Source organism: Somniosus microcephalus, chromosome 18, assembly GCF_052327205.1.
Source record: "Somniosus microcephalus isolate GS21.2 chromosome 18, FLI_Smic_1.0, whole genome shotgun sequence".
Classification (NCBI taxonomy): Eukaryota; Metazoa; Chordata; class Chondrichthyes; order Squaliformes; family Somniosidae; genus Somniosus; species Somniosus microcephalus.
In genome coordinates this window covers 48590196-48613192 of record NC_141004.1, presented here as the reverse complement: position 1 = coordinate 48613192, position 22997 = coordinate 48590196, and the positions used below count along the sequence as shown (strand labels likewise).

Genomic DNA, 22997 nt, shown 5'->3' with positions numbered 1-22997 from the left:
GTAGTCACTGTTGTCATGTAGGAAACGCGGCAGACAATTTACACACAGCAAGGTCCCAGAAAGAGCTATGTGATAATGACAGATAATCTGTTTGAGTCGTGTTGGTTGAGGGGTAAGTATTGGCTAAGACACTGGGAGAACTCTTCTGCTTTTATTCAAAATAGTGCCATGGGATCTTTTATGCCCATCAGAGAGGGAAAACGGGGCCACGTTTTAACGTCTCATCCAAAAGATGACACCTCCGACAGTGCAGCACTCCCTCAGTACTGCACTGGAGTGTTAGCTTAGATTTTGTTCTCAAGTTCTAGAGTAGAACCTGAATCCACAACCTTCTGACTCAGAGGCATGAGAGGTACCGCTGCGCCACAGCTGCAATCAGAACCTTGTTCTTCCCTACCTCCCTCCTAACTGCGTGCAGAATCATGAGATCAAATCTGCTTAAAAATTACTGTTGCTCAGCACACTCGAGCACAGTAAATCACTTGTGCTTCAGGCTCCAAAAGTACAGTAGGTCATCACACACAATACATTGCATGCGCGAGATACCAAGTCTAGGGGAGGTGGGGAAAATTTGTCAACCTAACACCTCAAGCCACTTTTCACTGCCACTTTGTAACAGAATTGGATTGGTAAAAGCCGTGAAGAAGCCTGGGATTATCTATTCATTCACTCTGCTGGAATCCAGGGTGTATGCCCCAGAGAATACAATGGGAAGAAAATGAAGATACAAAGAGAACTTTATTATATATATAAAAAAAAGAGTTTGGGAGGGGGAAGGGAAAGGAAGTAAGAAAGGAAAAGAAATGGCCCAGTAACATGTTTGCACTGCAATTACATTTTCCTCTCCATAAAGCCATATTATTATGCAATTTACATACTTAGACTATGCTGTAACAAAAAATACAAATGCATTGCACTGACAGTTTTTAAAGAGTTATTTACTCCAGTATAACTACAGCAAACTAGAGCAGGCTCTCCATCTACTTTTTTTTTTAAAAAGGGGGATTTACCCCATTTTCTCCCGTCCCTTCTCGACGCAAATGTGTGAGGCAAGCAGTTTTCTACCAGGCCACTGTCAATGTTGCTTTTGGTCAGAGAAACACTGCAGCAGTCCACTGGAATCTCCTCATTTGATCACCTCTCCATTCTGTACAGGAATGCCTGGCCTCTGATCAGTGGTTGCCCACAATAGCACAGATGAAATCAAGAACTCACTCGACTTTCTGATCAAACCCATCTCACCACTCTAAGTTGACATTGTTTTGTTCTCCTTCCTAGCCCTGGGACACCAAAGCCAATTGTACTGCTCAACTGAGATCAACTAACCTAGCCAAACCTGCGGCCTTCCTAATGTGGCACGCAGAGCACACTGAATTTTCATAAAAGCATGAAATTAGATTTATATACTGCCTTTTTTTAAATGGTATTTAGGCAATAAGCACTGCATGCAGTGTTATCATCAGAACTGGCTCCTGTAAGGTTTTACATAAAAAGTATCAAACTGCTTTTGTGGATTGGTGTCCAATTGCCATAAATGGAAAGACAGTTCAAATATTTTATCATTCAGGAACTTCACAATTATAGGACTGTGTAAATGTTCATGAATCAGAACCTTTCTCTGCTTCTCCAGTATTCAACATTTTATCTTTGTCCACTAATCTGCTTAGAACTCTCTTTCTATTTTGAATTGTGTTAAGCATATCAAACTATTTACTAGTTACTGGCCTGAAACTTGAACACACATAACTAATTCAGTACCTGAAACAGTCTAGTTTATACAATGCACATACTGAATACAATATATTACAACAATGCCCACAGTTTAGTAGATACAAAACACTGCAGTCATTTAAATACAGTGGTCATGCTGCAATAGCACACCGACAATCCTCAAAGGGTTATGAACCTTTTAATGGGAGGTGCATATTTCAGCCATGCGCATGACAATTAAGATAATACAACAGAAATGAAAATTACAGTGTCATGCATTAAATTAAACATCAAAACCTTGAAATCCCTTGCCAGGATAATAAATCAGCACTAACCAATCAATCTTAGCTGTCACATAAATATGTCTCTACCTATTTTGTCTCCCCATATTCACTAAAAGCATGAAGTTAGATTTATATATCTCACATATAGTTTCTTATAAGCAATGTACAGAAGTAGAACTACAAATGACTTTGTAAAGAGTTTCTTAAATGAGTCGGATATGGGCCTCAAATCTGTTAATGTGTGCAAATACACACAGCTATATCCCGGTCACTTATCGCTCCTGATACCTTGTAACTTGTAAAAAGTACCAGTAAAATATTATAAAATAATATAAAATAAATATTATACTTCTCCTTACATAGTAAACTATTTTAACTCTATGTTAGCTGAAGTGCTCTTGCAGAGAGCCGGCACGGGCTCGACGGGCCGAATGGCCTCCTTCTGTGCTGTAACCAGTCTATGATTCTATGTGCTTATTTATCATCAAAAATACTACATCATATGAGCGTGCTAATATTTGGATTTGTAAATGGAGAAATAAAAGTGTACTTATAGAATACAAAAACTATCGCAATGTAAAATTTAATCAATTATCTATTAGGAAATATTATAGAATCAAAGCTACCCAATGGTGCCATACTTCTGACTTTTAAGAACTACCGAGTTTAAAGGTTTTATGCATTTATCTAATTCTGTTTTACACTCAGCTTTACGTACTTAAGTTTATGGTTACTGTAGCTGATAAAAATGGTGAAATAGAGTAAAGAGGTTCTTCTTATTTATTAACAATCCTATTTTTAAGTTAAAGGGAATGCTGAAGCATGTAATACAGATTTTTCTCTTGACAGTGCATGTGCAATACTGTCTATGTAAAGTAATGCAGAAGCACATTATTATATAAAGGACAGATTGAAACTTTCTTCTTAAGTGCAATTGTTAAGATGCAGAACAGGCAAAAAAATTGCATGAGTGAATTAAGCTTAAAGAGAGCTAAGCATTGCTTTTAGTTCATTGTTAAACAGAAACCTATTTGGTCAACTCCTGCCATGTGTGTAACCAAGTCAAAATTTGCTTTAGAAATTACTCTTAACTATTTAAATGAGGATTTTTATCAGAGAATATTATCAACCAATTATTTTAAACTGCTTAATGTAACAGATTTGGGAAAGCACCTATTTGTAGCTACAAACAGATTTTATTCTGATTTTTAAATAGAATCTCTTCTCACAAATGAAACAATCTATGCCTAGTACACTGTAAAAGAAAATCACAAAATCAGCCCAATGGACAATACGATTTTTAACCATTGATTATTTCATAACGTGCAGATGGTACATAACGAAGGCACAATTAAAATGCATTATGAGGCTGCAAATGCAGCAACCTGCCCACCATAGAATCACTGCACTGCATCAGTAATTAAAGATGACAATTTTAACTGAGTCAAGGAATGCTATTAATACAACAATGGTCTAATTATAGACATCCTTCTTTACATTAATTATAATGACAGATCACAAAAGAGAGCATTTTTAAGTATTTGTGCAGTAAAAAATACTAACTGTGGTGTAACCTGTGAAACAAATAAACCCATGTGTAGGATCTGAATGAGTTGCTATTTTTACTATTTAATGGACATATATTTAGTACAGCAAGCGGAAAACTCACCAAGCATTTGACTGAACAGAAGCTGTTCTAGGTCACCCAGCACTGTGACAACAAGCTCAGGATCCACCTTTAAATAAGCTTTTTCCTCTGATTGCTGGCTCTTGCTTGTTGCCGGAGTTTGCTTTTTAATATTCTTTGCTTTGCTGGACAAAATTTCATCGTCAGACTTGCTCCCATCCCCTGTGCTAGCTTCAGTCGGTTTATTAAGTGGTTTGACTTCAGCCCAGGGTCCTCTTGGGATCCTGCTTGGTATCCCACGGATTGTCGAGGGTGCTGCAAGAGGTTTGTTCACACTCGGTGCTAATTTGCACTGAAACAGTGAGTGCTCAGATTTTGAGAGAGATTTAGACATTGGTGCATCTTTAGATTTCAGCCCTCCCTTCCCAAGCGTTTGAGCTGGCTTTGACATGTCGTCGCACCACTTGGGCTCATACAGCTGCATCTTTTTTTCTGCATCGGTCAGGAAGGAAAGATTAGTGAGAGATTTTTGCTTCCTCAGATTAGTTCCACCTTTAAACACCTTCAGCTCAGTGGCTCTATGCATCGTTGGAGGTTTACCCTTCTTTCCATGTTGCACTCCCTTTCCATCTGGTTGTCGCTTATAAATCTTCACATCTTCCTGGGTCTCATCACACATATCAGTTTCACAACATTTGACATTTGCACCAAGCATCTTGCTTGTATGTAATCATTCGCCTGTATCCAAACAGTAGGAAAATAGGGAGGTTTCTTGCTTTCCAGCCCCAGTATTCAATCGAGATAACCCTCTCTGAAACAGCAGTTCCTGTGTTGTACAGCTCTCTTCACACAGGCTGCTTGTTGCAGCATCAGATGATCAGCTCCTGCTGGCAGATTGATCACCAGAGGAATGTCATCACCAAACGCCCTCCCCTGCTTCCAAGATGCTCTGAGCTAGGAAAGAAAAGGCTATTCCATCATTACCAGCAAAAGGGGGAAATCAGGGAGCAGCTTCTTGCTTGTTCAAATGCTCTCTCCAGAATATTTCTCACAGCTTAGAACAGGCATCAATTTAAATAGCTGCTGTGGCAACAGCTTCCATTCCGGCATTAAATCAGCTCAATTAGCAAGACAGGAAATACTGAGAGTGTGAGAGCTACAGTATGGGCTGGACTCAGCCCTCTCAATATTCAGCCCACATCCCTAGTGTATCCCAGCTTCCTCCACTGCAGTGGCTGCTCCTTGCTGCCATGGCAGCAGACACCTCAGTAAAAATTAGAACAAGAGCATAAAACATTTTTAAAAAACAATATAAAGGCAGAACACACAAGAAACAAATTCTATCATTTTAATTTTAGCTGAACTCAATGCACTCTGCTATAGTAAAGCCCGCATTGATATTATCATATAATTATTAATTTCAGAAAGTGCATGTAAGGATGGAAGATACCATACTGTAACTGTGAAAGGGTGAATGAATACCTTTAAATAATTTCAAAAATATATAGCTAAAATTATTAGAAAGGTTAGTAGAATATTTTCTATAATTTATACCTCAAAAAATATTTGCTTACAGATGCATAAAATCTTGATGACATGATATTTTAGAAAAATAAGTTCAATCTAATAAACGCCTTGCCCCATCACACACAGAGGTGTATCCATTTTATTGTCTCAGAGGGTAACACACATAAAGCATAACAGATCACTGACGCTCAGTAATTAAGGAGCAAGTGGAGAAAACAATAGGCCTGTATGTGGAATAAGACAGTAAGCATTATAATTCCTGTCTTCCAGCAGGAAATGGCACAGTCTCTCTCAGAACACATTCAAATTAATTTTACCCAGCTCTCAACTTTCATTTGCATCCATTCACTCATGCTCTGTGTCAAATCACAAAAGAATCAGCTGCATTTAGATTTCTGTATGGCAATGTTACGTATACAAAACAATAATATACAGAACAAATCTGGAGTTCATTTTTAACCATTGAATTTTGCAGCAATGTAGGACAAAAAAATTCAAATATTTCAAGGACAGGTCATGGTAGGTTCTTTATAACGTCGGGTTAATGCCAAAATAATTATTTCTTACAAAAAAAAGCTGTGTCTTCTGCACTTTCAAGATAATCCACTTGCAACCTAACAGCCCGAATAGACAGCAGTAAAACATTATTAAAATATCCAAATGTTTGTAAAGCACAGTGTGGAATTTCAAAGAACGCAAAGCTTTTCTTTCACACATCAAGATCAAGACTAAGGCTTTGAAATTCTTGGGAAGGACTTGGCACAAGGGGGGTAGTTGTGGGATAGAACGGAGCGTTTACCCACCCACTATGGAAGACCCTGACATCGTTGGAGATGCTGGAGTCAGGCTATTGAGCCTAACTTGGGTGGGCACTCCCGCCATTGCCAACACAACTGGGGCACCCGCCTGAGAAAAAGGGTGAGGAATTTTGTTGCAGCAATTTGCCGCGGTGTCAGTGAGCTGTGAGATTTAGGAATGTTCAAGAAGAAATTTTATAAAATCTGACCCTGGCTTTTTCTGGCAGTGTAGGCAAAGCGATCAATTGCATTACAAACCCTGCCTAGGAACTCAAAACCCCTCCTCCCCAATGTTCCCTTTGCTCCAGGGAACCCGCGCAGCCGGCTTTTCAATGTAAAAACCACCCATGCGCTGTATTTTGAATAGCCCGTGCAGCCCCTTAAAGGGCCAAAAACATTTACAGGGAACATTGCTCCTCCCCCACCCCAAACTCTGCCCCTTCCCCCAACTATCGGCCTAGGAACACTGGACACCTGGAGCTCACAGATATCCCTGGCATTCAGAATTGCGAAGGGTTCAAATCATCGAATAGTACAGCACAGGAGGCGGCCACTCGGCCCATCGAGTCTGCGCCGGCTCTTTCAAAGAGCAATCATGTTAGTATCACTCCCCCGCTCTTTCCCCATCTCCCTGCAACTTTCTCTTTCAAGTATTTATCTAATTCCATTTTGAAACCTACTATGAATCTGTATCCCCCACCCTATCAGGCAGTGCATTCCAGATCCTAACCACTCTTTGTAAAAAGGTTTTCCCACATGTCACCTTGGCTTCTTTTGCCAATCACCTTAAAATTGTGCCCTCTGGTTATCGACCCTTCAGCCATTGAAAACAGTTTCTCGTTATTTACTCTGTCTAAACCCTTGATGATCTTAAACACCTCTATCAATATCTCCTCTTAGCCTTCTCTGCTCTGAGAACAACCCCAGCTTCTCCAGTCTATCCACATCCCTGGAACCATTCCAGTAAGTCTCTTCTGTACCCTCTCCAAAGCCTTCATGTCCTTCCTAAAGTGTGGTGCCCAGAATTGCACACAATACTCCAGCTGGGGCTGAACTAGTGTTTTATATACTTTTAGCATAACTTCCTGGCTTTTGTGCTCTGTGCCTCTATTTATAAAGCCCAGGATCACATATGCTTTATTAACTGCTTTGTTAACCTGTCCAGCCACCTTCAAAGATTTGTGCACAAGCAGCAAACCCCCCGCCCCCGTTCTCTCTGTTCTTGCACCCCCTTTAAATGAGGAAAATATGTTGAATAATAGTTGCAGAATTTCCAAAGAAGCCAGAAAAATGTACCTAGATGCCGCTCCAAACTCTGGCCTTCCTCGGACACTATGCTGAAAAACTGCCACCCCTTGCTCCTGTAAATTTAAATCCTAAAAATGCAAATAGCGACTAATTTGGAACTGATGTGGAGCTGTCTTAAATATTTCTTTTATTGATTGACCAATCCCCAGAGAGAAGAAAATCAAATCTTGTATTAATGTGAATCTGCTTGATGATCAGTTAATCAAGTTACTGCATTGGGTAACATCTGCGTGAATGATAACAAGTAAACAGTTAACAGTCCCAATTTTAACTCAGAGCACAAGTGCGACATGTGGGAGGTCGGGCGAGCGGCAAACTCACATGACAGCACCAGCACTTTAACTCCCGGTCCTCATCTGCATGTTGGATGTCGGACTCTTGCCTGAACCCAGTGGGAATCACTAGGTGGCTCGGGGGTGGGGGGGGGGGGGCTAATTGGTTGAGGGGGAAGGAAAGACATTGCGGTGGGGGGATGCCTGTGATGAGAATTTTCTGGGCTTCCCAAAACCCAGGAGTTAAAATGCTGATCGCTGGGGCATGACAAGAAGAGAGCAATACTTTACCGCTATTTTAATCTTCCAACCCCAGTTTTTGTAGGGTGGCTGTAAGGTTAAAATTGAGGCTGTTCGTATTTGACCGATAGCATTTTTAATGGTCACCACATTAAAAAAAAAATAAGCCGTACTGGGTGCCACAGTAAGTTAGGTACTAGCCTTTCACAACTAGTACTGTACCTTGTTTTAAATCCATCTCATACTGAAAACCATACATGCCAACCTAGTTTCAAAACAGCTGACACAATCCCAAAAAGCTGATAACTTTAAACAGACTTGAATATAAGTCTATTACATGGAAAGTGCAAGGGAGACATCAGCTTGTTGCAAATTAAGCTGCAGCTATACCAAATATCACATTACTTGTACAGCAGGATTAATATAAAGCACATGGAAACAGAAGTGACATGCAAGCGTTTAAGGTGTGAGATCCACTTTCCGAGGATATACTCCCTCAGATAAGTTTGATTATTGATATTTTATTTGGTGCATTTTCAGCATTTTTGAATCCACTATAATTGTATAATGAGCATACCTGAAGATTTATACTATGAACATGGCAAACTTGTTTCTTTTAACTAATCAGTAACCCACCAAATTGTTGGGTTTCCAACCGTCAGGCTCAATCCTGAACCCTTCCTGTAGTGTATGTACCTTTAAGAGAGAACTACTTTTACAGCTCCTGTATACTGTAGTACCGGCAGTGACCACACCTGTATATAAGCCTTGAGCATGCCTCTGTACTGTCAGTCTTTAGACTACCCTCTTCCAGTAAACACCTGTTGATTGTTAAGTTACAGCCTCCGTGTAGTTATTGGAAAACATCATACTTTAAGAATCACGGATTCAACAGTGGCGACGAGGTCGATTCGAATCTACCTGCAACTCTGCATTTCCCTTCAAGGATTCGCTCCGGGAGGGCGGTGGAAGAAAGTCGAGGCCAGAAGCACGGGCGTCGACCACGAGCAACCGCCCAGTCATCCGGCAGAGAGTGAACATCGCAGGGGAGGCTGTTGAGAGCCAGGCTTGGTTCCCCAGCCACGACGATCCAGCAACAGACTGGCAACAGGTACAGCGCAGACCCTTCCCAGGCAGCGGCGGCTGGAGCCGACCGACGGCAGAGAAAAAGCCGAGCAGCGTCGACGGGGTAAGAGAGAGGATGAAGCGCACAGGGCGCAGCCGGGGGTTGAAAACCGAGCGGCGTCGAGGAAAAACAAACAGAGAGAGGGTAAAGCAGCAGCCGGGTTCAGGACCGAGCGACAGCAACGGGAAAGGCGCACAGGAGAACGCGCAGAGCACAGCCAGGGCTCAAGGGCTGAACTGCGTCCGCGGGGCAAAGAAGGGAGAGCGCGGGAGATGCCATTGAGCTGCGGAGAAGAAGGGAGAGCGCAGGAGACGCCATTTTAGAAGCCGCAGCGGAGAAGAAGGGCGAGCGCGGGAAGAAAGGAAAGCGCAGGAGACGCCATTTTGTGCCAGCGGAGAAGAAGGGAGAGCATGGGAGACGCCATTTTAGACAGTTAAATCACACCCAGGGATGCCGAAGAGTGGCAGTATCACTGCGTTCGACAATGAAGTCGAAGATTGGGCGACATATGTGGAACGCATTGAGGTGTACTGCAGGGCGAATGAAGTGCCAGATGCTAAGAAAGCACTGGTTTTGTTAAATTCCATGGGTGCAAAAACTTATGGCTTACTGCGAAACCTAATAACCCCAGAGAAGCCCGTGGATAAGAATTTCGAAAGCATAGTAGAAATCCTACAGGACCACTTAAACCTCACACCACTGCTGATAGCAGAAAGATTTAAGTTCCACAAAAGGAACCAGCATAAAGACGAAAGTAATGCTGAGTACTTAACGGAACTGCACAAGCTATCGAAACACTGCCAGTTTGGAGTGGGACTAGCAGATACGTTAAGGGACAAGTTTGTGCGTGGGCTTCAAAGTGAAGGAACCCAGAAACGGCTTCTATCAGAAAAGGATCTTACGCTGGACAAGGCTTTCAGCATGGCAGTATCACATGAAGCAGCCGCACGGGGCGCTGCAGAGATACAACGGAGACCGCAAGAATATGGCACCAATGAAATGTCATATGGAGCAGGGAAGTGTTACCGCTGCGGCAGAACTACACATGGCCAGAAGGATTGTTGTTTCAAGGACCAAGTGTGCAGACAGTGTGGAAAAGCAGGACACATAGCAAGAGTCTGGAGGTCAGGGAAGAAAACCAACAGCAAGAAATCTCCACAGGAGAAGTACAAAAAGGTACATAAGGTGATGGACAGTAGTTCAGACGAACAGAAAAGTGATACAGACTCCGGAAGCAAGGAGCTGGGTTGTCTGAAACTACATAAGGTAACCAAAATGGAGGATCACCAGACTATCTGGGTTACACTCAAGATAGACGGAGTCCAAGTGAAAATGGAATTGGACACAGGATCAGCCCTAACAGTCATAAACCAAAGGGACTACAAGCGGCTATTTTCACATATACCCTTGAAAGCTACAGAGATTGTCTTGAAGACGTACACGGGGCAAAAAGTCTACCCCAAAGGAAAAATAAGGGTGAAAATGATATGCAAAGGCCAGGAAATACCTAAAATGGACCTATATGTATTGCCAGATGGAGGACCACCACTACTAGGATGTGAATGGATCCGGAAGATACAATGAGATTGGCATTCCATACAGGCACTGAAGGTTGAGGCCAAAAAGGATGACGACGTCACACCTGGCCGACTGTCAAAAATGCTAACTGACGCACAAGAAGTGTTCCAGGAGGGACTCGGAACACTAAAAGGCACGAAACAGCATGGAAACGCTGATGGGCTATCACGCCTGCCACTGCCTATTGTGGAGGAAGCACCAGCAGTGGACCCTATCGAGATATTTAATTCGTCAATAATTGAACGATTGCCAGTAACTAACGCGGATATAGAGGAGACCCGCAATGATCCGACACTGTCTCGGGTATATGATTTGACGGTGAGGGGATGGCCAACACATGGTGACTCACTGTTGCCAGCATTCTCATCCAGAAGAGAACAGCTGTCAGTATGCCAGGGGACAGTGATGTGTGGATCCCGAGTGGTAATTCCACCCAAGTTAAGGGAGAGAGTGCTCAATGAGCTTCACGAAGGTCATCTGGGAGGGGTGAAAATGAAAAGCCTTGCTAGGGCTTATGTGTGGTGGCCGGGGATCGATCAACAAATCGAGGACCTAACCAAGAGCTGCTCAGGATGCCAGAAGGTCCAAAATGCACCACCACATGCCCCTCTACACCCATGGGAGTGGCCCTCCTCTCCATGGCAACGGGTGCATATTGATTTTGTTGGTCCATTCATGGACTCAATGTTCTTAATAGCAGTGGATGCTCACTCGAAATGACCTGAGGTGATAAAAATGTCCTCAACCACTACAGAGAAAACGATTGCAGTCCTACGGACCACATTTGCCAGGAACGGCTTGCCAGAGCAGATTTGCTCTGATAATGGACCACAGTTTGTGTCCGAAGAGTTTCGGAAATTTATGAGAAGGAATGGGGTAAGGCATTACACATCCGCCCCGTATCATCCAGCCACAAATGGATTGGCTGAGAGGTTCGTACAAACCTTTAAAAAGGCGATAAAGGCCATGTGCGATGATGAAATTCCACTACAGCATAAGGTGTACAATTTCCTGTTAGCCTACAGAAATGCGACACATGCAGTTACCAACCAGACCCCGGCCATGATGTTCTTTAACCGAAGGTTGAGATCTCGTCTGGATTTGCTCAGACCAAATGTGCGAAGGAATGTTGAGGATAAACAATTCCAGCACATCAATGAGAAGCCGACAAGGAGCTTCAATGTAGGACAACCAGTCTTGGCCCGTGATTACCGAACAGAGAAATGGCAACCCGGAACGATATGCACACGGCAGGGGCCATTAATGTACACAGTGGATGTTGGGGAGAACATTGTGAGATGCCACGTCGACCAGATCTTAGCGTCACAGGAACGAGTCAACCCCATGTCTCGCGTCCCTGGAGATGAATCCGACATACCGGTAGCATCTACCTCAGAAACAGTAGCAGTGGAAACTGATGAAATAACTGACGAAAAGGGGCCAGAATCGTCTCCGCACCAAGAACAAGAACCTCAGGAAAGGCGCTATCCAGAAAGGATCAGGAAGCCGCCCAAAGACTGAATCTATAAATGGACTATTTCAGTTTAATGTGCATGTTAAAGTGTTAATTGTTATTTGAACATTATGGGTACTGCTAATCTAAAAGGGGAGGAATTGTAGTGTATGTACCTTTAAGAGAGAACTACTTTTACAGCTCCTGTATACTGTAGTACCGGCAGTGACCACACCTGTATATAAGCCTTGAGCATGCCTCTGTACTGTCAGTCTTTAGACTACCCTCCTCCAGTAAACACCTGTTGATTGTTAAGTTACAGCCTCCATGTAGTTATTGGAAAACATCATACTTTAAGAATCACGGATTCAACCCTTCCTAAGGTCTCATCTGCCCTGAAAACAGTGTGAGCATTGAAAGTGAGGGCAGCGTCATTCACCTGTATCTACCTTCTGCTGCAATTTGTTGGATCAATATATTAAAACTGAGTCACAGTGGCTCATTGTGAGACCTTCATACTGGCTGGGAACTTTGAATCGCTGTTGACTTTCATCCACAAATGTCATCAATGGGTCCAAAACACTGCTTGTGTAAAATGCAGACATTTGGCATTTATGCAAGTATAGAATCCTGGAACACGCCCACCTCATTGTGGTATCCTGTCCGTTATGTTCTCCATTGAGTCATCTGCTTTGCTTTTCGTCTTGATCATTCTTTGTGTTGTGTGCTTTTTTTCCCTTGATCATCTCCTTCACTCTTCAGCCAGAGCTTCTGCACTTCCTCTCCAGATATCTCAATCACACACAGGAAACTGGGAGCAATTAGTTCAATACACTTTGCCGGATTTCTTCATCCCATTGTCCACATTACAAATGGATAATGCGAGATATTCATTAGTCTACTACTGTTTTGAGAGATTTGTTTCACCTTCTTTCTTTTATTGGTTGACTGATCATTGGTTGTTTTCATAAATCCTTAGATTCCCAGAAGTTTACAGCACAGAAGGAATCCATTTTGTCGTGTCTGCATTGGCGTTTTGCTGGAAAACTCCAAAACTGATTCTATTGCCCTGCTTTCTCCTCATAGCCACATACCTTCCTCTGCTTCAAATTCTTATCAACTCTTCTCTTAAAAGATGCGATAGTATCTGCATCAACTATTCCCTTTCATTCTCTAACAACTTTCTGCAAAATACATCTCTTATCCTGTCTCCTCACTCACTCAGTGACACATTTAAATTAATGATGTGGCCACTGACTCCCAGACCAGGAGAAATTATCTTTCTTATTAATCCAATCAAAACCCATCAAAATTTTAAAACTTCTATTAAAATCTTCTCTTCGTCTTCTCTTCTACAGTGGATATCGACCTGGTACCTCAAGTCTCTCCTCAAAATGCTCCACACCCCAGCAGTAACATCTTACCTTGATGAGCACAAAAGTCACAGAAGAATGTAGAAAAAATCTATTTAAACTTCAGTGGTCCACGAAGTTACATTACATTTCAATATGTATTGCTCATGCTCTGTCGCATGTTTGTTCTCCAAACCAGTGGACTAGGATGTGCAGCATAAAGAAGAATCAGTCATTTTTTTGCTGTGTTGGAAAGGACACACACACATGCTTCAGAGTTCCACAGACCACTTCCAACTATCCTTGTATAAAGCATTAGCTTTCGTGTTTGTGACCATGTTCTCCCCACTGCTATGCTCTCTGTGATAAGCTCCTGAATCAGCTTGTAATGTGCAGCTGGTAGAAAACATATAGGGTGGAAGTTTTGGAGGTCTCATGTCACTGGTCAGGCCACACATACAGTGGATCTATCCGTGATTTGTAATCCATTGAGGTTAGTGGGTGGAAAATCAGTGGCAATGCACGCACAATTTTCCAATAAGTCTCCTACTGCATGCAAGACTTCGCCAGTAACACAGTGCCTCAGAAAGGTTCACCCAACACATCCAATTTGTGCAGTAAGGTTTGCTATACAATTCCTTCACTATAAATATCATCTCACAGGATTAGTCTCAAAATGCTTATAATAAACGTTCATACAGATTTTTCACAAATCTTTACAAATCTCCACTTCAATACAAATGTACGAGGTTAAAAATTAGGCCACAAAGGCCTTTACATTAAGTTCTTAAAAAGTATAAATAATGGCCCGGATTTTGCGATCAGTGGCGAAGGAACAGCGCTTGGTGTTCACCTCGCTGACAGCTGCCCGCAAAGTTTTCACGAGCTTTAGGGCGGAGACTCGCTCTAATCTGGCATCTGATCCAGCATAGCGCCCTCTACATGGGGATCTGTGACGTCTGTGAGCAGGTCAAGAAACAGCGAGGCTCTTCAACCAATCAGATTGCAGGATCCTCACGGAGTCACGCAGGGGGTAATTTTAACCCCCTAAAATGGGTGGGTTTGGTTCGGGTGGGAGGTTAAAAAGTAAAAAAATCTGAAACAGGAACCAAACTCGCCAACTTCCGGTTTTAATGGAGGTGGGACAAGGGACGCACGACCAATCTGCTCGCAGGAGGCGGGTCGGTTGTTGAAACCTTTTAAGCAGGCTGCGTGCCTTCATTTTAACAGTGATTCTAGCTTTAACTCATGTCAGCCAGGTTTCCGAAACCTCTGGAAACCCGGCAGGTAAAAGGAGGCAAGAACGGCTGGATCCTGTACAGCCCTGCTTGTGGGCCAGGAGCAGGTGTGTTTCCTCCCAGCCGAACAAGTTAACCCTGTAAACTTCCTCCCCCCTTCCCCCGAATGTGATCAGACCCCTCTACTCACCTCCCCGACTACAATCTGCTCCCCCAACCACCCCCTCACTAGACCCCCGACAGCTATCTCTCCCTACCTGCTGCTCTGCTATGTCGTTCTGCTACAGGTTTTCCTGCTCGACAGGCAGCCAGCCTGTCAATCAGGCCGGCTGGTGAGCGGGAAACCTACAGAAAAAATTTAAAAGACGTAATTCGGGAAACCAGTACTTCTGGCTTTCTTATCCATAACTCCTCCCCGCTCCCCCCGCCCCTGCCACTGAGTAAGATTGGGGTTGCAGAGTCAAAACCAGACATTATAAAGCAGGAAGTATAAATTAGATTTAAATCACGTACAGAAAGCAGAATAAAGATTGGGAAAGACAGATAGGATTAAGAGAGAGAGATAAAAGAGACAGACAGAAAAAGTAAAAAATATCTCCAACACTAATTAATTCCTAAAGGAATGATACTCCACACTTGTAAAATTAAGTTTTCAGGGCCAGAGAAGTTGTTTGGCAGTAATGCCGTTAAAAATTCACTTACCCCTGAATATACCAGCCCAAACTTTTTATGGCTTCTTTAGTGGGGAACTAGTGGGCAAATAACCCAATTCAGTCCACTGCATGTATTTCAATGCTGAGTCTAACAGCGAGGACTGCTACACCTGTGAAGGACCGGGGTATCTCTGACAGCAACTTCTGGGTTTCTGCGTTTAAATCTGCATGTGCAGACACCAGAAGTTGCTATCCGATTTATTCCATAATAGCGGTGAATGCTGTTAGCTTCACCATTACTATTAATGCAAAATCCAGGCCCTTATTAATAATAATAATCTGCTATGCCAAACCTTAACCCTAGTTGTGGGGCAAGACTTGTGGAAAGAAATAATTTTTTTACAGGGTAAGGAATAGAAAACAAATAAATGTGGAGTGCCCCTTATCCCCTTTGGTCACATACACTTCACACTTGCAACCCAAATGAAACCTTTATTATAATGGTAATACACTGAACAAAACTTTACATTTTAGTGTTTCAGTTAGGGACATATTGTCACATGAAATCACACATACGTCATCAAACCTCAAGCTTTTCCTATTTTCTTTAAGTATAATCATTTTCTTTCATAATATATAAGTAAACCAGATCGTCATATCCTTTCAATTTTGGATGTCTGGGGCAGCTAGTAATTAACATTGAAAGTTTTGTTTTTCTACGACTAAAATGTTCAAAATAATTATACAGACTGAAAGTAATAATAATGTTGGAAGGTACAGCTGCAACAATTTATTTAAAATATATTGAGATCTAAACCAAAATACAACACAACTTTTAGGCACGATTTAAACGTTCCTATTTCAGGGCTAAAAGTCATCGACAGATGTGGTCAACTTGGAGCCTGGGCGGAAACAAACTATTTAAATCTTCATGCAGGAAAGTTGACTGACACAGAAGCCATTTGTGAATCAAATGTCAATTTAGCATATGTATCTGCTGCTAAATTGGAATGACCGACACCAAGGATTGGCCTGAAGGAAAGTTTGGGCCATTAGGCTTCTTTGAAAAAAGGCTGCTTTAAGCACAACCTGCAAAAGATTTGTTGCTGAACTTCAGTTTGCACAGTGATACGAATCTCATTTTTTGTCAGAAAAAGTAACTGATGCCATCTTGAAAATAGTTTGATTTCTGATTGTCAAATCTTTTCTTTCCAATCAAACGTTAATTTTCAGAATAGCAGCACGGACCTCTACTTGTGCTGACCCACTTGAATTCTGACCCACACAATGGCACCTCAGTGCTAGCTCCCCACTGCTCGTGCTACCATGACAATCACAGCCGTCAAAACCTTCTCTGCAGAAGGAGTGAGCCCTTTGTGCAGACACAAAACATTTCTGTGTCAGTATCAACAGACGTAAAATGTGGTATCTCCTCTAGTGGGTGCACAAAACTGTTCTTTTTTTCTTTTAATCTTTAGAGTGCTGCTGTGCCCAGGCAAATCACTGTGCTAGCTCGTTTTGTATGGTTTCAACTCACACTTAACACCATTAAAAAATTAGTATTAGAATAATAGATATCTTGAAGACAGGGGTCAAAAGCCAGGGGGCACAGATTTAAAGTAATTGGGGGGAAGGTTTGGAGAGGACTTGAGGGGATATTTCTTCACCCAGAGGGTTGTGGGGGTCTGGAACTCACTGCCTGAAAGGGTGGTAGAGGCAGGAACCCTAACCACATTTAAAAAGTACTTGGATGTGCACTTGGGATGCTCTAACCTGCAGGGCTATGGACCAAGAGCTGGGAAGTGGGATTAGGCTGGAAAGCTCTTTGTTGGCCGGCGCAGACACGATGGGCCAAAATGGCCTCCTTCCGTGCTGTAACTATGATTCTATGAGTAACTCTATTCTGTAATGTTAACCTTGCACAACTAAAATGAACACTTTTATGCAAAACTTTAATTCTGCTCAATGGAGAAGATTTCACTTGTGTACTATGTGTAAGGAAATCCAAAACCTATTCTTGCCAATTTTTAGTTCACATCCACAAAGAGAAAATCAGTCCATGTCTTCACCATTCCTACTCTATCCTTCTTTCAGTCCTTAATTTTGCTTTTCTTCTATATAATTTGTTTTGTTCTATTTTTCCTTTAAAAAATTAACTGGCCTTAAAACACTTCACTTCCTGTTTCTTCTGATCTTCCACTGTCCATTTTGGAGGTGGAAACAACTTGGCGAAAAAACATATGCCAAAGGTCAGTTTTTTCTAGAAATGAATCAAGACATAGAAATGCGCCCAACAATCCAACTTGTTCTTAAGTGTCCTGAGGATTAAATAGCAGGAGTTGAAGTACTGTACAAAGAGAAAATAGTTAAGATACGTTATAGCAAAATGAAAGCCATGCAATGTGAGCTCACATTAAACTGGGAGCTACACAGTTCTTTATGTCTGACTATAAGTTGAGGAAATGGAAGACAACAGAATAAGCAGGACATAATATGATATATCGCTTTAAGTAAATCTCTAACAGCCAGTCTTTGATGTACACTCAGAGCTTATAATGGCTTAGTCAGGCCATTTTTGAGTGCAGCTTCCCATCATACTCAATTTTCTAACTTGGAAAGCAAAATTTGAGCAGATATTTTGGTTGCTGGAATAGGAACATTCCTGCTGACACAGGCGTGTGCAAAGGCCAGAAAATTGAGCACTGATTATTTTTTACTAGATACTGCTGGATGTGCACAGTGCACTATTTTTTGGCCAGCCTTTTGGGTCGGTGTAAATTGCTTTTGCACAGAATGACTTACACTTCAAGTATTCTTTGCGCAATTTCCCATTCTTCATGGTGAGATTGCGCAAGGCACTTAGCCAACCCACGTGGTGTAAGCATAAAGGGAAGTTCCATGTGCAAAGCAGCTCTTAAAGGGGCTGAGGCTTTATGTGGCAGTTTTTCCCTGCTTTATTTTGCACTTTTATTCAGTGTTTTTTTAAATTTTGAATCAGAACATTTAGAAAATGTTAATGTTAATAGAAAAGCAGCTGAATATTCCCATCACCAGAAAGTGAAAGTGACTGGAAATAAAGTGTTTAGAAGAGTTCCACAGGACAGATAGATCCTTTCTTCAGGTCGTAGTTAGATGCCCTGTCGCTCTCTGACCTGGAATGAGTCTCGTGCTGTTTGGCAAGTCACTTTAAAATTAATGAATCACAATATTTAATGGTTGAAGTGGTACATGATGAAAGAAGTCATGCCAAGTAGATCAGCTGGCACGAGAGCTGGACTGTATACACACCCGCCATTATGTCACCAACTGTATCTGCAGGTCCTGGCAATGACCGAGGGAAACTGCATATGCTCTGTGTCAGCACGAAGGCATGTGCAGAGCTGTACCATCGGTTCCAAGGAGGCTTGCAAGCCAGTGGCAGGCAAGGTCACTATTTCCCTCAATGTAGCATAGGGATCATCTGCAACATCAGCCAGCCTTTAATGTATCAAATAGGTGATTGATGCAACACTTTCATCTATTCTTACCTAAGCAACAAAAGAAACTTGCCCCTCCTCACCTGTGCACTGTGACCCACCCTGTGCTACTTCCTCATGATTGCTACTTGGATCCTCCTTGTATTTAACTGGTGTTGCAAACACTGGTTGCAAGAATGCAGTGTACATGCTCTGGGTCATAGGCAGTGATAGCAGGCTGTTCTATCAGGCCTACAATTACAGAAAAGTAACAAATGTTATCAGGCTGGCTCCAAGCAAAGTATTAGGTGCCATCTTGTCATGCGAAGAAGTAGTCTTATTGGAGGTTTAAGCAACCCAAATTTCAGCACATCCTGTTATCAGTAACTGACCATGCATCATGCAGCTAGGTTGTGTCAAAATGATTTGCTATAAAAAGCCTCTTTAAGAATGCTCTTTGCCAAGGGCTTGAGTTTTAATTCACAACTTAAAGTGTGTTCTGCTGGAATATGGCATGCATGGTAAGAAATGAAAGAGCTGCAAACTTGTCTGACAGCTTTTCATGGGCCAACAGTAAATGTGTTGTAGACTGGTAGACAACTCTTTGGGATATGCATACTTGGGCTATCATTCTGTCGGTTAGCTGCACCATGGAAGCTTCTTCAGAGCATGCAAACTTCCTTTGCATCTGTTCCTGGATCCTGCAGATACTGAACTCAGCACTGACCCTGATCACCACTTCCTGCCAGGCATGATGCACTGTTCTCCTCTGACAAGGGTGCCCTGCAGTGCCTGAGGGCAGCCCTCCTTGTATCCACTTCATGCAGCAGCAGTTCCACTTCAACACCATCCGATATGGGGTTAAGATGCTGAGCTGCTCCATCAACTGTCCCACAAAGACTCCATTTCTTGCCTTGGCATTTTGTTTATTTAAAATATTGCCCTTCAATTACATAGCTAGAGCTGCTCCACAAATTCTGCCCTCCACTGTATGAGCGCCTAATAAGAGACACATTTCATGCTCAGAGGCCGCAGTAATTCGGACCAAATCCAGATGATTCAGAGGGCTGGTCCTTGCTTGAAACAAAGCCCACACCACAATGCTCCTGTCTCTGCCACATAGATCACTTAAATTCTATTCTACCATGATGAGAGCAAATCCAAGCTGTTCTTAACATATTTTTGGTAATTTAACACATATCATTTGAAAAATATAGGCCCTATAAATGGCTGAATTCTTATCCTCAGCAAGGCTCAACTGCAGCCATGTCAAACCACACCAATTGTTGTGGGTAGTAGGGGGTGTATTTGTGTGACAAGAATATCTTAAACTTAGAAATTACTGTTGGTAATTAGCAAAAGAACCTTTAACACATTCATACAACAGTCCTCTGTCCACTACATTAATATAGTAATTAATGTGTTTATTTTAAATGGGTTAATGTCAAAGCTGAACGAGCAGACAAAGGAATGCCATACAAATGTGTTTAGCATTCATTTGCTAATATCTCCCAACAGTAATTTAAGGCAAGAAAATACTTCCAGCTTAGTATTTTGTTACTGAGCTAACTATCATCTATTCCTGTCATGCTATTCAATTTTTTTCAAGGTCTTATTGGAAAATAGAGCAGAAACAAAAAGAACTAGTGGCCTCTTGAATCTGAAAATTCAGCCCAGAATTTCTGTGGTAGAGAACTATACAGGAAGAGAATGATAAAGATTGGCTGCTATACTATAGGTGTTTTCTACATACATTCATTTTTCCTATAGCGGCACAAGCATGTTTACACTTAATTAATTAAATGAATTGGGTTTCTAACATACAGATGCACTTTTTTGATTAGCTATAACCAAGAATAATAATATTGATGCCAATTTAAAAATTTTTTACCTGTCATTAATGTTAAACTAAATTAATGTCATGCTACCAAACCCTTCATCAACACCACCACGAATACCAGCAACAGGTACAACCACTATTCCTTAGGAAAGAGGGTGCAGCTGACTACAAAGGCACAGTGCTAATGCTCATGGTGATCTAACACAAGGTTTTCTTTTCTTTATTTGGCTCTGCAACATAACTGGGAACAACACCAGTTAGACGTATGTCATATTCTTTCATGACACTTACGTTAAATGAACTGGTTGTCTGGATCAGATAGATGAAACTCTAAGGCCGGAATTTTCTGGGGTCTGTGCGACTCGGGTGGGAAATTTGAAAAAAGTCGTAGCAGGTCAGGAACCCACCATCATCCCGCCCCCACGTGCCTTTCCCTCGGGAGTGACCAGACTGGCAGAGGCAGGCAACCTAATTGAAATCATTAACAGCTTGTTGTCTGACACTTAAGCGCCTTTTTCTCCCTACCTTTCAAATTTCCCTGCATGCCCAAGGGATTCACGCAGCTCGGGAACCACATCTGTCAACCTGAGGTGGGAGTTGAGTGGCCATTGCTCCAGCTGATTACTTGGCAGCATCAAATGTACTATAAAAGTTCCCGCCTCACAGCTAATCACTTTTCTCAGGCAAAAGCTATTGCTGACTACATTGCCAGCACAGATTTAACTTTCTGCAGGCTGCAAGTATTTCCAGCAAAGTCTCCATCCAGTGTCACCTCATTGGAAGAACCTCTCTCACCATTGACAGATTGCTTCTGTCAACTCGACTTGACCTGCCATCTATTCCATCAGCATGGGTGCCGTTTATAATGTCTCACCTTGGTCCTCAGAATCTGACCACAATGAGCCCCAACACCAGCAGCACCAGGCACACCAGCAGCACCAACAACACCACCACCAACCTTTTCCGCAACTACCTGATGCTGCACAGGACAGAGGGCATCAGCACATTGCTGCCCGGGATGCCAGGGATGGCCTCATCATGGCTAGGTTTACTTAACTTTATGCTGTACACCCATATGGCTGCTACAAGCTGCGCCAGGTTGGCACCACCCCACAGCAACACCATAAACCATCCCCACAATGACCAAACCATTTCTTTCACACTGATCACCATTGCTGGAGGTAGCATTATTTCTCACCATTCACTTCAACTCACTAAGCCACTTCCAAAGGTGCACACAAATTTCTCGAAGACCGTAAAGTGGTGAAAATAAAGATTTTTATGGTTGAGATCACATTAACGGAAACTTGACATTAACGTTGAAAAAAACACCCAAGTGGCTACCCTTGTGAATCTACTTGCATGTCATCTTTCTCTTCCGCGTGCTTCTACGAGATGCTACCCCTGTGGCTTCAGCAGAGGTAGAGGCTGCCTGCTCACTTCCCAGCTGTGACTGCTTAAACATTCTTGGCGGACGTCCTCTGGGTTTTGGAACCTTTGATGGCTCTGCCAAAGTCTGCTCCTCCTGCGACTGTGCAGGGGCAGACTCAGCCATCGCTGTCCAAGGAGGGGCTCTGACAGATGGGGTGGCAACAGGGGAGAAGTGTAAGCACTTTGAGAGGAGCTCACGAAGGGTCATCGACCTGAAACGTTAACTCTGTTTCTCGCTCCACAGATGCTGCCTGACCTGCTGAGTATTTCCAGCATTTTCTGTTTTTATTTCAGATTTCCAGCATCCGCAGTATTTTGCTTTTGTTTCACACTTCCATGTCCCTCTCAGGGGCCTCTGCACTTCTCTGCTATCAGGGGGCTGGAGAGCACCTTGCTGCACATCAGTGGGGCCACATCTACACTGACATCCCTCCTACAGAGGAGGTCGATGAGCCACTGCCATCTATTCTCCATAGATAGCATGTACTCCTGTGAGTGGCACATCAGCTACTCCATGCAGGTGGCCATCCTTTCCATGGAAGAGCCTACAGTCGCCATCGCCCGTGACATGGTGGTGCTCATGCTGGAGATGGACTCCTCCATTCTCTGAACATTTGCAGGCATCACAGTCACAAAACCAGTCACAGCCTCCTGTACTTCTTCCTGCACCTCCAGGATCGCCCTCTTTCTGGATGGGCACCGAGGCTCAGCATCTGCATGCAGCTAAGCAGAGCTGGCAGCGTCCTGTGCCCTCCGGCGAGGAGTCTCCACTGCTGTGGCTGTCTCCACCATCTGCTCTTGCTCACTTGTGAGTTGTGAGATACCAGGTGACAACACTACTCTATCTCGGGTGGGACCCACCGAGGTGTGCGTGTCTGCGCTGGTGCTGGGTGCGCTTATATCTGGTGACGGTGTGCCCTCAGAGACTGGAGGCTCCTCTGAGGAGTCATCTTCCTCTTCCTCCTAGTGAGGCGGGGGGAGGCTCTTGATGGACCTGTGGGAGAGTAAAGAGATGAGTTAGATATGTCATATGAATATTGGGTACAGATACCATTATGCACATGATGACCATTCAGTGGCTGATGACATAAGTCTCCATATAAGTG

At 42.9% G+C, this 22997-nt stretch overlaps 1 protein-coding gene across 8 annotated transcripts in view; it reads right to left on the bottom strand.

The window, feature by feature from the left end:
• Positions 1-22997, bottom strand: part of LOC147105264 (neuron navigator 1-like) — a 632986-nt gene that overhangs the window by 508461 nt on the left and 101528 nt on the right. Inside the window, exon 1 of one of the 8 annotated variants that reach the window (XM_086011446.1) lies at positions 3664-4805. The exons of 6 other annotated variants lie outside the window; for them this stretch is intronic. In XM_086011446.1, coding sequence (XP_085867572.1) covers positions 3664-4336 — 673 coding nt within the window. In that variant the 5' untranslated portion in view covers positions 4337-4805. Of the gene's footprint in view, positions 1-3663; positions 4806-22997 lie in introns of those variants that run through there. One more of the 8 variants, XM_086011445.1, reaches the window with a different exon arrangement.